The sequence below is a fragment of the Phyllostomus discolor genome, chromosome 7 (genome assembly GCF_004126475.2).
Source record: "Phyllostomus discolor isolate MPI-MPIP mPhyDis1 chromosome 7, mPhyDis1.pri.v3, whole genome shotgun sequence".
Taxonomy (NCBI): domain Eukaryota; kingdom Metazoa; phylum Chordata; class Mammalia; order Chiroptera; family Phyllostomidae; genus Phyllostomus; species Phyllostomus discolor.
In genome coordinates this window covers 5,751,059-5,769,156 of record NC_040909.2, presented here as the reverse complement: position 1 = coordinate 5,769,156, position 18,098 = coordinate 5,751,059, and the positions used below count along the sequence as shown (strand labels likewise).

The following is an 18,098-nucleotide window of genomic DNA, read 5'->3' as shown; positions in this document are numbered from 1 at the left end:
CACAAGATGTCCAGGTGACAGCAGAGTTTCCTCTTGCCTCTTACAACACATAGAAGGTAAATGTCTCAGGACGAGATTAAATTTCACGTTAAAGAAAAGCTGTTTTTATACTGAGGAGCTGACACCCACCGCCCAAAACTTTGTCCGCAGCAGCTTCTCACATGCCCAGTTTCATCTGACTAGTACCGCCAACCCAAATGATTAGTTCTCAAGTTACTCGCAAGGAGTGGGCTCAAGGACTCTGATAAGGCATAAAGGCAAGGCCTCCCCTATCCCCAAGATTTACCACTAAGTATCTGCTAACAGCTAACCACGTGTGCTTTACCTCACCTACTCCTGCAGCAACAGCAGCAGGTACTACTCCCCACCTGCCCGGTGGACGAGAAAACGATGCACAGAACGAACAAACTGTAACCGAGATACAACTGCGGGTGGCCCGCTACAGGGCCTGCAGTCTCAGTCACTCCCACTGCTAAAAATCACCTCTGCCTTATATCAGAGTACATAGCAGGGAGGCTCTGCAGGTGACCCCACCTAAAAACCGGGTTTTGCTAACATAGTAATTTCAAAATCACTGCTTCCTCTGGTACACTACCAGAGAAGATACAAATTTTCTTTCAATAAAACTTTGGGGGTCAAGGAACACATTATTTTGGGGGGGGGGGTGTTAAAAAGAAATGTAAAAATCATAACACTTCTAACAGAACACTCATAAAGACACTTCTCACTCAGTGTTCCAGGAGCTCAGGACCCGGGACCCTCGGCTACTCCCGCCCCCGGCCCAAATTGGCCCTCACCTTTCCTCCTGCGGTGACCGTCTCTTCGTCCTGTTCATCTGTGAAGTCAAAGCACATCGTTTATTTAAGAAAACAGGTAACGCTGTCTGGATCACTGGGACACTTTAAGGCTTACGTAACGACAACGGACAGAGAAGAGAAAACGGGGCACTAAAATGCATTCACTGAGAATAACTCAGGACACGAGAATTGTACCCAGAAGCACAGAGACGAGCAGAAACTCAAAGCACAAAGGAAAACTCCCAACCACTGGGAATTTACAATTAATTACTGCTGGGGCTGCTATCTTAGTCACGGTCTCACTTAATAACAGGTGGAGGCCTGATTAGGGCTGTCACCTCCCGGGGTTTGGTGAAGTAAGCACCGGCACACTGGACCCCGGAGGCAGTGCGCAAAGAGGAGGAGACGAGGAGGAGGAGATCGCCGTTCCCTACAGACAGAGTCCTCGTGAGGGTGTGAATGCTCCCTGAGGACCTACGTGCGGCCATGCAGAAGAACAGGGCACACCCAGGTGTAACTGGAAGTAGACCGCCGAGGTTGGGGGACATGGAGGAGGGCACGGGGTGGGGGAGAGATGGTGACGGAGGGAGACTTCACTTGGGTTGGTGAACACACCACACAGGTGATGTGCTGTGAAATTGTGCGCCTGAAACCCATTCGATTTTGTTTACTAGTGTCATGCCAATATGTTCTAAAAATAAATTTAAAAACTAGGCAGCTGATTTCCACCGTGAAAAGTGAAAGTGCCAGTGTGATAAGGGTAAGAGAGTCTGGCACAAATAATTACATTAAGTTCTGGTAACCTTTAAAAAAAACTGCTATGACTGTTGGCAGTGACTAAGGCACTGTGAAGTTCAAAGGGCACATGGGAAAGTCATTTTTAAAAAGTATTCATTTCGCAAATATTTCCCAGAACCTGCTCTTTGAAAAGCATTAATAAGTAAGCTGTTAGGACCAGGGGTCAGAGGTACACACATCCCTGGTTTCAGGAACCCACTGAGGGTCCTGGAGTGTACCCCTCCATGGATATGAGGGGACTACTCCATTCTGTTGACTTAATCCCCCCTTCATATAAACTGTCATCAAACCAATTTTTTCAAGTCTGACTTTCTGTATTAAGACATCTCAAAAATCCATCAAATCAAATATTTAGTATATGCTGAAAACGCTAGGTTCTCCTTTGATCTTACAAGTGAAGTAATCAAAACTATTACTCAAGCCCTGGCTGGTGTGGTTCAGTGGACTGAGTGCCGGTACCAGACGAGCTGGTAGGTCAACACCAGCTGGTAGGTCCCCAGCAGGGGGCGATCAAGAGGCAACCACACACTGATGTTTCTCTCCCTCTCTATCTCCTTCCCTTCTCCTCTGAAACATAAATTTAAAAAGTCTTTAAAAATTATGACTCCATATATAACTCTCACGGATACAGATGTTTAAAACTACCCCAATCTTTTTATTTTTAATTTTTTACTTGTTGATTTTAAGAGACAGAGAGGAAGGACGAGAGAGACAGAATGGGAGAGACAAACACTGACTTTTGTTGTTCCACTCATTTATGCACTCACTGGTGGGTGCTTGCACGTGCCCCGACCAGGAATGAGACCCGGAACTCTGGCACATCAGCACAATGCTCCACCCAGCTGAGCTACTCGGCCAGGGCCTAAAACTAACCCAATTTTTAAAAACTGGAGTAAGTGGTTACACTCCTCTCCTCTTTCCCACCTAGCACACCCATGAATTATTCCTTACTTGTAAAAATGTACTCTATAAGTTGAAAATACTAGGAAAAAAATGGGATTTTCATTTTGCATGGTTTAGAAAACTTTAGGCTGACTTACAAAGTATTAACAATCAACCAATTTTTGTTCCAAAGATGCAAATTTGCACATGTAGAATATCTCAGTGAGATTATAAAAAGTGCTTTAACCACAACAATTTCTTTCAAACTCAAAACTTCTGACTGAGGTGTAATAGCACCACGTTTGCTAGTTTGCAGCAAAAGATTACTCTGTGAGGGGGCAGATCACTCAAAAGAATGGATGACAGGAAATCAAACGTCCTTGTGTGCCGGCGGCCCCAACCCCACCGTGCAGGAGACAGCTGTGGTTGGTTAGTGTCTGCTGGAAGGCACGGCACCTGAAAGCAGCCTCTCAAGAAAGACAAAGGTACCCGAGGAGCTGGTACATTAACACAGAAAACAGAGACAAAAACCACAGATTTTTTGGTTTTTACCTAGATCGGCCACCGTTCCTCCTTTAACAGGTGTATTTTCACTATCTTTCTTTGGATTTACTAGAAGAGAAAGAGAATAATATTTCACGGGGAGAGCTCTATTTAAGAGGACAGACTTAAAAATACACGAACCTCACTGCAACCGCCCATCACTCAGTCTCCACCTTCACACACAAACCACAATCCCTGCCGAAAAACCAGCCACTTGATGGGACTGACACACTGCAAGTGTGATTAATTACCAATGCACCACAACTATTTCATCACAACCATAAACAATACAGAGCAAAACATAAAATGAGCCTTTCAATCCCGTTCCTAAAAACATGTTATTAGCTTTTCTGTGCACTTGTTGATTCCCATTTTGGGGCCCTTCGCACAGCTAGATGAACTGAGGGAAGAAACTGGTCCCTCTTGTATCCCTTTGTGACTTTGAAACATATGCTGAGGATTTCAAATCTTACATAAACAGTATTCATTCTGTCCTTAGCTCTGTACTTTTCTCATGTGACAGTGTGCCTGTGTGATGTTCCATGTAAACATTTTTAGTTACATTACATCCCTTTCATTTCTAATAGGTCCAGCGTCATTGTGTAGATTACAAAGTAACTAGCCCTATATTGAGCGAAACTATTCTACAATGAACATTTCTATTCTTATCAATATACATGCATGTAATTATTTAAGAGTCATAAAAAGTGCTTTAACTATAATAATTTCTTTCAAATGCAAAACTTCTGACTGAGGTATCATAGTACCATGTTTGCTAATTTGCAGTAAATGATTAAAAAACTGCTATTGGATATATACATTTTAAAATGTAATAGATACAGCCAAATTATATTAAGTGACTTTACCAATTTACACTTCCACCAATAACATTCTGGAATTCCCACTTTCTCAAAACACTTGTACTTTAGGAATCATCTATTTTCTAAGTTTTGAAACTTTGATGAGTGAAAGTTACTTCAATAACTTATCTACCCTTGGTTAAGCGAAGTTGGGAATCTTTTCACACATTTATTGGACCTGTATAACATTACTAGTACACAATACTTTGCCCTTTACTCTTTGGGGTTTACGACTCTTTATACATATTTAGGGTTCTAATTCCTTGCTAAATGGGTAATGAGTATCTTCTCCAAGGCTCACACTTCTTTAAAGCACATCAGTGTTTGAAAAAGATCACTTTTACATTTGTTTTATTTTTTTTATACTTAGTTCCTTAATCCACTGGACATTTAAATTCTTATATATGATACAAAGAATACTAACTTTTACTGAAAGAAAGTGTTTATGAAACAATTTGGTCTTTGCAACCTGACTTGCACCGCCAGGTTCAGCATATGTGAAATTCACGAACGTATGCACACAGGTCTGTGTTTAAACTGGCCACTCCATTCCGCCGGTGGACTCAGCCATTCCCGTGCCCAGACCTTACTATGGACACTACTACAGCTTCACAGATGAGGTGTCTGTCAGGGCCACCACCACCTTCACAGCTCTTCTATTTCAAAGAATAATTTTCATTATTTTTATAAATATTCTTTCGCCCTGGCTGGCGTAGCTCAGTGGATTGAGCGCGGGCTAGGAACCAAAGTGTCCCAGGTTCGATTCCCAGCCAGGGTACATTCCTGGGTTGCAACACCCCCAGCAACCACACATTGATGTCTCTCTGTCTGTGTCACTGTCTCTGTCACTCTCTCCCTCCCTCCCTTCCCTCCCTAAAAATAAATAAATAAAATCTAAAAAAAAAATATTCTTTCATATGACCTATAAAACACATTTGTGTGGTTTGTAGGGCCCCATTTTATACAATGCATTGATTTTTAGAAATGCTTATAACACATTACAGATGGCTGTATTTCATTATAAAAGACAGGCGAGGGCATAAATTAAATTATGATAAATTTCACATTTTTATCTCAACTAGACAGCAGTGATTCTAAATACAGTTGATAAATTAAGGGTATGTCCTAAAACACCTACAACAACCACCACAAAAAATTTAGCTAGAAGAGCAAACAGAGAATAAGAAAACCCGGAGACGAAAAGCAGAGCAGTGGCTGTGGGGTCCGGGAGGGGTACCGTGGACCCCAGTGAGTCCCGGGGTTCTTTCCGGGGGAATGTAAACGTGCTGGAATTAAGCCAGTGGTAATGGCCATACAACGTAATAAACATATGAAAACAACGCTGACACGCACACTTTTAAATGGCGGTTTTTATGCCGTGTGAAGTACATCTTATTTATAACTGCGATATATAAAAAGAGAAAATGTAAGTTTTACAAGAAAACAAAACAGCAGAGCTAAAACAGTAGTGGATTAAATCAAAAGAAGGGAGGAAATAAGGGAGGAACAAAAAACCCAGCACAATGGTAGACTTACACCCAACCACACCAGCACACCACAATTATGCTCCATTTAAGCGGGTTACACACTCCGACTTAAAACAGAAAATGTCTAAATTGGGGGGGAAACAAGCCTCAGTAATATGCTGTCTAGAAGAAAAATGGTATAAACAAACAGGCTGAGAGCAAAAACAAAAGCAAAAGAGATACAAGCTGAAAACATAAAGCATGAGGAGATGTGAGCAGGGCCAAACGAGCGACTGCTGCATGCGAGTCCTCGGCGCAGCGAGGGCCAGTAAAACACACAGCGCAGACGCAGAAAAGCACGGGGTGAGACCAGATGTCGGTGCGTTACCCAGGAACTCCGACCTCAATACTGCACCTTCATGGCACACAGAGCCCTGACACGGGAGGCGGGCCACCGGGCGACACGGTGACCCTAAATGCACATGCCCTTGGTCGGCAGAATATCAAAGCAAATAAAAAAGAAGTTTAACAGGAGAAAAGGGACAAATCGACAATCCCGGTTAAAGGGGTATGACATCCTCTCCCCAGCAACTGCTTCAAACACATAAAATCGTACAGAGACAAGCACTCCACCTTTTCTCCTCATACAGAACCATGTACTGATTCTGTTGGAATTTTAAAACCATGAATTTTAAGGCATCACTAAATGTAGAGAACGCTTTCGCCAGTGTACATTCTCAATAAACAAATAGCAAAAGCACACCAAAAGATGGGGAAGCCGAATTTCATAAGCATTAATGTTAAAAAGGGGAGTCTGTTCATGAAGTGGAGAAGTGGGGGTGCAGAGCAAGAAATCAACCAGCCCACGGCACAGCTGGGAGCGATGCGATCACGCCCAACACGCTCACGGTCTCGGCAGAAGAATACAAACCATTTTTTGGAAGTACCACCTCCTCTATGTTGGGTACCGGTGTTGGGTCTTCCATATCCTTGGTAAGATCTTCTTGCTCATCTTCCTCCTTCTGGCTTCTGCGCTTCCCATAAATACTTGCTTGGCTAAAACATACAAGAGCATATGAAAAATAAACAATACTATTTATAGCAAGCAATTTCAGAGGCTTACGTTCCTTGTTCTTAGACTCTATGCTCAGAATCACCTTAAAAGACTAATAAAAAAATTAGACACCCCCCCTGAATCACAGCCAAAAGGAAAGTGAGAGTTACTAGGCCTCTGAAACAAACAGCGAGGCCCAGCTCTACAAACTGCAGACCACACCCTAGAAGAGGCCCACCTGAGTGTGGTAAAAGAGCATCTGCTAAGGGAATACGGCACATGTTTTTCTGAGATCACAAATGATCAGCGGGATAAAAAAATTTGTCAAAGACATGAAAAACCGTATTTTCTTGGCCCTTTGTATCATTTAACTTCCAGGAAGTACAAAGCAGAATCACTTAGGATGATACTAACTTGGTACTAATTCTTTTTGTAAAAATTGTCATTGTTTTCACCAATTCAAGAAAACCAGTATTTATTTTAAAAATGAATACATGCCAGAATGCATGTTAAAATTCAAACGAGAACGGCCTGACCGGAGTGGCTCAGTTGGTTGAGCGTCACTCTGCAAAGCAAAGGTCACCAGTCTGACTCCTAGTCAGGGCACATGCCTGGGTTGGAGGTTCTGGTCCCCCTGGTTGGGACATGTGCAAGAGGCAACACCTGGGAGAGGCAACCAATCCATGTTTTTCTCCCTCTCCTTCTCCCCACTTTCCCCTCTCTCTGAAAATAAAAATCTTACAAAAAAAAAAAAAAGTTCAAGCATGGAATGATTCCTTACTGTGAGGAATTACAAGGGACACAGGACAGAAATCACTACTCAATTCATATAACGAATTAAACTCTTTCTCTTCTCTTCTGTACTGGTGATTCATACCAGTGCAAAGAGAAGAGTACGAGTACCAAAAACTCAAGCTCAGAGACACGGTCCAGACTGACGCCGACAGTGAAGCTGAACCGTGGGAACGGTAACAGGTCACAATGGCGAGGGCAATGTTCAGGATGATGAGCAAAGGCATATAAGCACGTAGGAAAGACCCCCTTGCTCAGGGGCACGGGCAGTGATCTGAAGGACACTGACAAGGGGGCGTGAGTGCGGAAACACAGGACGGGCCGGCCTGGGCCCTCACACCGCCACGAGGACACTCCCAGTTCCCTTCGCAGAGGGACGACAACCTGCGGGCACAGGTATGTCTGAGGAGTACCTGTTAAAATTTTCACATGAACATTACATGACAATTTGTTAAAGGCCTATGAACCTAAAGATGGTGGGGAGATAAAATATGGAAGAAAAATGCAGAGAAGATGAACAAAATCCACATTCGGGAAACAGATTTCAATGTGTTTTGGTTAAACACAGAATCCCTAAGGGAAAACTTAAAATGAGCATACAAGAATCAACCAAAGAATGAATGAATAAGTAGAACAACAAATCTCTCTCTCAAGTCAATTAAAAATAAAAAGGCAGATATAGTCAACTAAAGGAGACGTATCATTTATTTGGGAAACTCAATTTTGTGGGTTTTTCACTCGGGAGCAGAGGCTAAACGTCACCACCATGAGCCCCGTGGCCGCTGCATCTTGGTGTAGCACCCACTAGCATCCCGGCCCCACATCTTAGCCCCCAAGTGGGGAGAGGGGCCCATCAGATCTCAAGCTGTGTTTGCAAGGACCTCAGGTCGCTCTGAAATTTCTGAACGTGAAGATTCAGATTTGAAACTTAAGAAATAAAGTTACCCTCAATAATAACTGAAGAAAAGCCCCGGCTGGTGTGGCTCAGTGGACTGAGCGCCGGCCTGTGAACCAAAGGGTCACTGGTTCGATTCCCAGTCAGGGCACATGCCTGGGTTGTGGGCCAGGTCCCCAGTAGGGGGCGTGCAAGAGGCAACCACACATTGGTGTTTCTTTCTCCCTCCTTTCCCCTAAGAATAAATAAAATCTAAAAAAGAAAAAAAAGACAAAAAAGTAAAAATAAAAAACCCTGAAGAAAAATCAGCTTTTATCCATTTTTATATCGTAACACATACCTGGCTCATTAACATTTTTTTTTTTAAGATTTTATTTATTTATTTTTAGAGAGGGAAGGGAGGAAGATAGAGAGAGAGAGAGAGAGGGAGACAGAGACAGAGACACACAGAGAGAGAGAGAGAGGGAGACACATCAATATGCGGTTGCTGGGGGTTCTGGCCTGCAACCCAGGAATGTACCCTGGCTGGGAATTGAACCTGGGACACTTTGGTTCCCAGCCCACGCTCAATCCACTGTCATTAACATTATTTACCAATTTTATCAAAAAATATTTTGCCCTGGCTGGCGTAGCTCAGTGGATTGAGCGCGGACTGGGAACCAAAGTGTCCCAGGTTCGATTCCCAGCCAGGGTACATTTCTGGGTTGCAGGCCATGACCCCCAGCAACCGCACATTGATGTCTCTCTCTATCTCCCTCCCTCCCTCCTCTCTCCCTTCCCTCTCTAAAAATAAATAAATAAAATCTTTAAAAAAAAATATTTTGAGCTGGACAACCCTGAAATTATTAAGTACTCTACCATTTACTAGGTATCCACTTCAGGCCAGGCACTACACAAGAACATAAGTCACAGGCTCACGTCCTGCATGAATCATTTTGATCACAAACAGGACAGGTAATAAAATCAGAGAAAGAGGCATTAATACTAAGAATGGTGAATCTTTTAAAAAAATTTTATTTATTGATTTGAGAGACAAAGAAACATCGATTTGTTGGTCCAATTATTTCTGCATTCACTGGTTAATTCTGTATGCACCCTGACCAGGGACTGAACCTGCAACCTTGGTGTATCTGGAGGATGCTCTACCCAACAGAGCTACCTGGCCAGGGCCCTGTGAATACAATTCCTTAAATTCCTTACCAACCATGTTTCTCAAGGTAAACTCAGATGCAGGAAAAAGAGACTGTATTCAGGGCACCTTTGTGTATGAGAAGTCCACCAGGTACCCACCCCTAACAAGGTGAGTTTTCAAAGCAGACTTCCAACCATACGAAGCGAAACTTCCACTGTAATGGTAAACATCTAGGAAGGCCTTTGGGTTTTAAAATTTTAAGAAGTTAAGGGCCCTTCGAACCCTGCCGCAGCTCTCACCCTTTCTTGCCGCTCTTCTTCCGCGGCTCTGCGGGGGCGGGGGGCGGGGGCGAGGGCGAGTGTTTCCTCTTCCGAGCGCTGGCCGACGCCTTCCTGTCTCTCCTCTCCGGGCTTCTGACTGGCTAGGAAGGAGGAAAGGGAAATAAACACCAGCCAGCTCTGCGACTCTTCCGTTTCTCCACACCCCTGCCCAGAGGTGAATTTTCACGAAGACAGTAACAAACGCACAAGCTCAGAGCAAATCAAAGGCACGCCACGAAGCGTCCTGGGCCACCAGCAGTCAGGAGACTCCCCTGCCCTTTCACGTGACGCATCACCAACGGGAACGCCGGCGCCATCCTCAGGCGCCCAAACCAGGCTACGAAACAGACGTGCCCCAAACCCCACAGCTGACAGTGGCTCCTGTTCCCACTCCGGCTCCCAGGTGGGAAAAGCACGTCCAGTAACGACTAGAGAGAGAAGGTATTCCAGGGAGCCATGAGTCACACATCACCTTACAGCACAGTGTGGACTCCTGGGACCCGTCAGTGCAGGGAGACGCAGGGGGGGGGGGGGGACTGGCCTTACATTCCTTGGACTAGCACTCCTGGTCTGTTTTTTTTTTTTTTGGGGGGGGGTGCGGGGCACAGAGCACAGAACTGGAAAACTGTGTGGGCTAGCCCAGAGCTCCTAACACACACTCTACACTTAATACTTGCTTGTGTGAACTAGGCCCATCGCATCCACGCTGAACCTCAATCTCCTCATCTGTCAGAAGGGGATGTTAGATAAGACCACCTCCAAGACCCCACCCATGGGCAGCCTTGACAATGGAGGCTTAGATGTGCTCTTCAGCTCTGCGCATCTCAGTTTGGCCAGTAGTTCAGCAGAGTGACAATAAATCGCCCAGGAGAATGGGGCCTAGGAAACCCCAGTTTGGAGGTGCACCCGCAGAGCTGCTCGGGGATCTGGAGTGGCATGTGGGGGGCCCTCCAGTGAGGCACGGTGACAGCCACCAGAAGCATCTGGAGTCGGGTGAGGCAGAGGAACGACTGCTTAGGTTTGTTTTAACCGTTTTTCTAAAAGCTCGTTTCATAGTAAATTACAAGAACCACACAGAAAAGTGATGACAAGCTCTTTTTGCAGTAAAACAAAAACAAAAACAGCCCTTGGGGCAAAGAAGCACTTTAAAAGAGAAAAACATAAAACATGTTATAATATTAATGAAAATGCAAAGACGGGCTGAATGAGCTTGTGAAAATGCACCGGAAACTACTCCCAACATACCAGTAAAGGTAAAATAAGACAGAACTATGATACAAAAGATGTAAAATTAGATGATCATCTATGATTTAAAAGTCAACCAACAGAAGCAAGACCATCACTACTTGCGGGTGACGTTAGATAACCCCAGGAAACCCACACAGCAACTGTCGGAGCTAACAAGTGGGTTCATCAGAGGTGGAGGGTACACATCAACATGCAAAAGTCAACCTGCAGATGGTAACTACCAACATAACAAAATGGGCCATTAAAGAAAAACTTAACTAAAATGACCCAATTAACTGCACCTGAGGTGTCCCCCCAGCACCCCAATCAGAGAATCAAGTATCGACGAAACACTGACTTCCTCCGGCTCATGCACACCCTCCACAACTGCGCTTCCTTGCAGCAGCCCCGTAACGTCCAACGGGAGCCCCGAGGCACCTCACCAGCCTGCACAGTTTGAAGAAAATCTAAACTACGCACACCTTTGATTAGTACAGTAAATCTAAAGTTAAATTTTTAAAGGCATATTAAATCAATTTTTATATAATCCCCCTGAAAATAAGTGAATAAACAAACCACCTAAATCTGAACAGGGGAGGACAGGAACAGGCTGGTTTAATAAAGTGATGTGAACATTAGAATACTCCTGATGACACAAGTTTTGGTTTGGAATGCATTAAGGGAAAAAATATATAAGTGTATCAGAGGGGAAAAGCTAAAAAAAAAAAAAATTTCAAAGTGAAATTCCAAATAGAAACAAGTTAAAAATAAGAGGACATTTTTAATATATTCTTCTTCAAAGCAAAGAATATACACAGGGTGACAAAGGAGTTTAGTTAGAAAGACACAAGACAACATAGGTGTGGACGAGCTGTGCTTCCTCAGACAAGGTCAGGGTGTATCCATCCTGCCCTAGCCAGCCTGGCAGGGCACACCGGCAGGGCGCGCCCCTGGGCTGCGGGCCTGGCCTCTGGGTGGGTACATGGGAGGGGCAACTGATTGACGTTTTTCTCTCACACCAATCTCTCTCTCCCTCTTTCTCCCTCCCTTCCCCTACCTAAAATAAATAAAAATCATTTTTAAAAAGGATAGCTATCTCAAAGATTTTTCAAAAAGCTAAAACACAAAACAAAACCCCGAAATGTAACTACCCCACTGCGAAGGACTCCAGCATCCCAGGTCTCTCCCTAAGGCGTCACAAACCCACAACGAGCACATGGAAGCCTTCTTTCTTCTCAGCCTCAGGCCCTTCCCGAGCGCCACACCTCCCTCTCAAGTTGTGACTTGTAAGGAATCGGGGATAGACACGCAGGGGGTCGGGCTTCTCACAGTGTGAGAGTGTTGAATACCAAGTCCCCCACCTCAGAAACTAACGGGACCGTAACTCTGAGGCCTTTAAAGGGTTATACTTTGTACTGACTACCATATGTGTAATTAACAAAGCTGTTAAAATACTAAAACTAAAGGAGTTTTCCCTTGGAAGACCACAACAAAATCAAACCACCCTACGGTAGTATTTGGTTTATCAAAGTGAAAACTCAGCCCTGGCTGGTGCGGCTCAGTGGTTGAGCGCCAGCCTGCAAATCAAGAAGTTGCTGGTTCGATTCCCAGTCTAGGGCACATGCCTAGGTTGTGGGCCAGGTCCCCGGTGGGGGTCACGTGAGAGGCAACCACAGACTGCTGTTTCTCTCTCTCCTTCCCTTCCTCTCTTCTGGGAATGAATAAATAAAATCTTTAAAAAAAGCGCGAAAACTCAGATCTAGGGAACATAACCAGTTGCGCCACTGCGCCCTGCACAGGCCACTTTCGCGGGGATGCCAGCTCCTGAGTGGCTGTTGTGGCTACTCAGTGACTTTCACGTGTACTTGATTGATGGCTGATGCATCTCGGTTTGTACGCAGCAGTTTATGGATGAATGAATATTTGAGAGTATTCAGGCCAAGAAAAAAGAAACACTTAGTGGGGAAAACTGGCACCAGACCAAATACCTCTTCATTCTTCGTTGGAATGCGCTGCCGGAAGCTCACGGGCTTCCTGTTCTCGTCCACCTCGTAATCCTCCTCGTTCATCCACTCATTGAAAACGTCCGTGTCCAAAATCCATTTGGCATGAACCTAAGACCGCATCAAAGCATAATAAAATCACTTGAAAGTATTAAAAAGGGGTATTAAAAGTATTTAAAAGAGAAGCAGCTGATTTATTATTCTAAAATCCTCAACTGCACATGCAAATTTAAAAACAAGACAAACGATGACATGTGAGCACCCCGAGCCACTTCCCAACTGTTTTACTCCATGTCCTTGACCGAATGAACAGAGTAAGAAAGCCTCATGGGTTTGTGTGCGCGGAGTTTCGATAACTAAGAGACGTCATCTCCTTTTTCACTGCAGTTTTACCAAGGCAAGAAAACAGTGAGACATTTAGGATGTACACTGTGGTGGTGATACCTATATGCATGGTGAAACGGTACCCCTCAGGCAGCTCACAATCCAGCATCACCCCACAAACACTGACCTTTTTCTCTGGGTGGAACACGGCTGTCCTACTATGGCCACATTGCAATTACAGGAGACAGCGTCGCCAGCCACGGGCACCATGTTTTCCGCTCTCTCGGACCCTACTCACTGCAGAGCCGGTACCACTCACCAGCCCTCCCTCTTCCCAGGCCTCCAGCAACCGCTTTTCTGTTGTTTCCAGCCACCTGACTTCTTTTTTTTCTTTCCTCTTAAGATTCCGCCTATCTTCTTCCATGCGTTTGTCTTTGGCCTACTCCACTAATCATGGCATCCTTATCTTCATGAAAACCCCTGATAAAAACAGCACCTGGCCCTGCTGTAGCAGGGGATCACTGCAGTATGCACTCAGCAGTGCTCTAAGCAGTGGTGAGGGCACTGATAGAGACCGGCCCCCTGGCCCCTCAAGCACACCAGGTGCTCTACCGAGACCTTTCTGGGACGGCCAAGGTCCGGGAGGGGATGCAGAGGTGAGAGTCGGGTTTCCTCCCAGTCTTTTACACAGCCCCTTCTTCCGCTTTCGTTAATGTTTCTGAGCAAGATCAGCAGAATGAAAAGGCTCTCTGGGTGCAGTACGGATGCAGACACGCACAGACATTCACATCGCAGACCAAACCTGTCTACTACTCCTTTTTACCCAACAGCGTTTCTCCAGGGGAGCACGACCGGCACTGGGCCTGGACACCGCCTCCGTGGGTCGGGGGGCTGCTATGCACAACTCAGGTCAAGGGCGCTGTGCATGCCACAATTAACATGCCCGGTTAAGGACCATTAAAATGTTACCATGAGCAAAGGCAGTAGCATCTACACCTACGAAGCCCAACAAGACACAACACGGCAACCACTAGGAGACAGTACGGACTTCCTAACAAAAATCTTCACAAAGGAGAACACACATATTCAAGCTAAACAGAGGCAGTAACACTTCACACACATATGCACGGGTACAATTCCACAACTTGACACAACACACGCCTGCCGAGGCTCTGAAGGAGAGCTCCCCTCGCCTCGCCGCTGACAACGCAACGTGGCAGAAACCCCTACGGGAGAGGCTCGCCCTAACACAACTGCACGTCTCCATTCACACCGGGACCCAGCTACCCTACTTCTAAAAACTTATCGTGACAATGCGTCCCCAACGCTGCCACCGAAGGTGTCCCCCAGCCCTCACGCCCCCCACTGTCCCAGACCACAACCCAGCCCGCAGGCCTGCCATGTCAGACCGAGATAACGTAGCTTGTGTAGCCACTGGGTTTCTATTAACAGGATGACGAGAGGAAGACCATCATCCCAGACCTCCTCAAAACAACCCCGTGGAGAACAGCTGAAAGGAGCTATGAAGTTACGTTAAGAATTTTTTAAAGAATCTTTCACCTTCCACGGCTTTTCTGGAATTGGTGGATCTTCAATTTCCGCATCAACATCATTACTGTGGACCCAAGTATCGTAGCTATAGAGGAAATGAAAAGAGGAAAAATCAATTAGACATGAAATTCATTCACTAAAAAGACTTTGCTCAAAACGTAAAAACGTATTTTAGGGAGCCCACCAGGATCCGGTAACAGCAATTTATCCCACTCTGCGATCCCCGCCGCTCTGATGGGCCGCTTCCCGCCGTGGCCTGCAGCCACCCCACACCGTTGACCGTTGACCTAAGGCGCAGGCCTGCACCCGGGATCTCAACGAGGTGCCACTCTGCCCTCGAAGCACTGCCCTCACCCGGCCTCCGGACAGTGCTACCAAACTGGCACCCCTTTGGCACCAGCCTCTGCTGGCAGTTTCTTCTCTCCTCTCAAACCTCGTGGACACTGGCGGACCCCCGGTTTCTTTCGTCTGTGGAACACCTGCCTTCTCAGCCACTCACTCACGCGGCGCCCTCCTGCAGCCCCGCGGCTTCCAACAGGGACCCACCCCTCACCACCCTGCGTCTGCCTGCCTCCTCCGAATTCCACACTCGGGAGTGCGGCTGTCTAGTCACACTCCCCGTGCAAGGGTCAGAAGGTTTTCACATCTCACACACTCACAACTCCCCACACTCAGTAACGCCACCCTGCCCCAACACTGTGCTCTAGCCCAGCGGGCCGCAGCCTCTCCGGCACCAGGGGCGGGTTTCGAGGAGGACAACTGTTATACAGATGGGGGTGGGGGGGACAGGAGGCGGAGCTGGGGATGTAATGCAGGCTCAGCTCCGCTCGCTCAGCCACCGCTCACCTCCCACTGTGCGCCCGGTCCTGTAACAAGCCACAGACCGTTACCAGTCCATGGCTGGGGGCTGGGGACCCCTGCTCGAACCAATCACCCCCATCCCAGTAAATGCCAGCTCTATCGTTCCAGTTGTTTTGGCCCAAATTCTGGTTGCTATCTTGACTTCATTCTCACTCACATCCTATAACGAAACCATCCACAACTTCTACCAGCCCCCTCCCTTCAAAATGTGTCCAGAATCCACCTACCTGTCATCCTTCTACTCCTGCCCGAAGCCCCCGAGAGTCCCTTTCTCATGCGGCGACCAGAAGGGAGCCTTCTGAAAACCGAGTCCACGCTGCTCCACTGCCCAGAACCCAGCTCTGAGTGGAAGTCAACCCCCCCCCCCGCCCCCAGTGGCCTGCCATGGCCTCAAGATGCGAGCGCTGTCCTCTCGCTCAACACGTCCGAGCCCCTTTCTGGGGTCTGACGCCTCCTTCCCGTAAACACGTCAGGCCGTGGCCACGTCACGCCCTTTAATCACGCTCCTCCCCGCCTGGACATCCACACAGCTCACTCCCCTGCATCTCCACATCTTTAGCTCAAGGGTTCTCAGCAGCGAGGCCCGACGCACTGATGGAAATCTTCCCCCCGTGCGTGCCTCCATGGTTTTGAAGCAAGCAAGAGATCACACGCCGAGTCACGGCTTTGTCAATGCTATCGTACCCGCCGGCAGAGACACCCGAATGAAACACACGGACGGCAACAAGCACGGGCTTCCTGCAGCCGCTGCTCGGTGTCAGCACAAAAGCACTGGGAGCCAACAGAGCTCTACAAATCGAGTAACTGCACTCTGGTCAGTTTTCCAGGAACACTTGAATATGACCAAGAAGAAAACAGTTCCTTTGCCAAGTAATTATTCACATCAGGTAAAAATTACAATGGTAAGAAAAAACTGGTAACCTTACACTCTTCAAAACTCGAGTAGAAAATGTTACACAGGTAGAAGTGAGGGCACAAACTGTAGTTAATCAAGTGAACTAGAAAGGCCCCTTGAGAAGACAAGACTTGAGCCAGAAATTATGTCACATCCTATGTGACACATGAAAAAAAGGTTAGCAAACAGGCTAACATGTCTTAGGTGTTGTTATAAAATTTATTTCAGCCCTGGCTCGTGTGACTCAGTGGATTGAGCGCCGGCCTGCGACCCAAAGAGTCTCTGGTTCAATTCCCAGTCAGGGCATATGCCTGGGGTGCGGGCCAGGTCCCCAGTAGGGGGCGTACAAGAGGCAACCACACATGGACGTTTCCCTGTTTCTCCCTCCCTTCTCCTTTGTCTAAAAGTAAATAAATAAATCTTTTTAAAAATTTTATTTCAACCCTTTACTCATGTAGCTTGTCATGGAAACTTGAGTTTCCATCTAAGTATTTCAAAAGGCAAATTGATTTCCTATAATAGTTCCTATAATACTAAAAGGTTTTAATAGTGCCAAGGACTACCTGAAGCCTCAAAACTAGAAATGTCTTACAAAAATAATTTTATTTAAATATTATTTTAAAAAAACACAAAAAACCCTGTTCATTTAAAGTATTCAATTGGGGTTTAAAAGAGGTTGATTGATTAGTCAGTTGATTTCATTTGGTTCTAATTAACTCAAACGTATAAAGACTGTGTGTATACTCTTAAAATTCTGAACATATCTAAAGATGCATTTCCAAATGTGACTCAAACGCAGCATACCACCGGACACTGCGTGCGCCCTGACAAAGAGCCGCACCCGCGCAGCTGGTCCCTCCACCCCCAGGAACGGGTTCTCGCCGCCTCCAGATCCAGCCCCCAAGTCAAAGGGGATACAGAGAACAGAGAAACACAAATATGCCCAGAGATGCCACACAAAATTCATACTATGGTAAACTGCAGGGCAAATGACCGGGTTTCTTAAATAATGCACTGCAGGGGGGGGGAGGGTAAGGAGAGAACCTATAAACTAAACAGTAACAAATATATCAACCAATCACAAAACATGGTTGAATTCTAACAGATGTCAATCAAATGTTTTGCTTATATGACAATACTGATGGGATATTTGGTATTAAAAAGTTAGCTAATTTTTTAAATATTTGACAATGGAATGCTTATTTCTTTTTTCACAAACAAGTCCCTATCTTCTAGAAATACACAGTACAATGGTTTTTATTGAACTACTGAAGTGGGATTCACTTCCAGTAGCAGGGGAAGGCTAGAAGCAGGCGTGGGTGCAGGTGGAGAGGACTGGTCCGCCGTGACGGCCCACGAGGCAGCCCCTCCCCCGTGACGTGACGACAGGGGAGCGGGCGCCCGAGCGGCCCCCCCGTGGGTGGAAGGAGAGCTGTACCCGGAGGCTTGTCCTGGCTCCCACGTGCCCTGGGCAGGCGTGAGACTAGAACAGCGCCACCATTTCCGGAACATCTAGTTCCTGTTTATAATGTTCTTTATTTGTGTTCAGACACTGAAACACAGCATCCGTTATGTATAGAAAAACCACCACCACTGGGGAAATAAACGTCTCACGAGAAAAACGTCATTTTAGACATAAAATAAGTGCATTCTTGAAAGTATAGCATGAGTAGCTTTTGGAAAAACGTACTAGTCATA

At 46.1% G+C, this 18,098-nt stretch overlaps 1 protein-coding gene across 1 annotated transcript in view; it reads right to left on the bottom strand.

Moving 5' to 3' along the window:
- SMARCC1 (SWI/SNF related, matrix associated, actin dependent regulator of chromatin subfamily c member 1) overlaps window positions 1-18,098 on the bottom strand; it is a 102,877-nt gene that overhangs the window by 53,141 nt on the left and 31,638 nt on the right. Inside the window, exons 8-13 of the mRNA XM_028518116.2 lie at window positions 14,654-14,729; window positions 12,755-12,880; window positions 9,519-9,640; window positions 6,278-6,402; window positions 3,030-3,089; window positions 798-835 (exon numbers count right to left, since the gene is read on the bottom strand). Of these exons, the coding sequence (XP_028373917.1) occupies window positions 798-835; window positions 3,030-3,089; window positions 6,278-6,402; window positions 9,519-9,640; window positions 12,755-12,880; window positions 14,654-14,729 (547 nt within the window). The remainder of the gene's footprint in view (window positions 1-797; window positions 836-3,029; window positions 3,090-6,277; window positions 6,403-9,518; window positions 9,641-12,754; window positions 12,881-14,653; window positions 14,730-18,098) is intronic.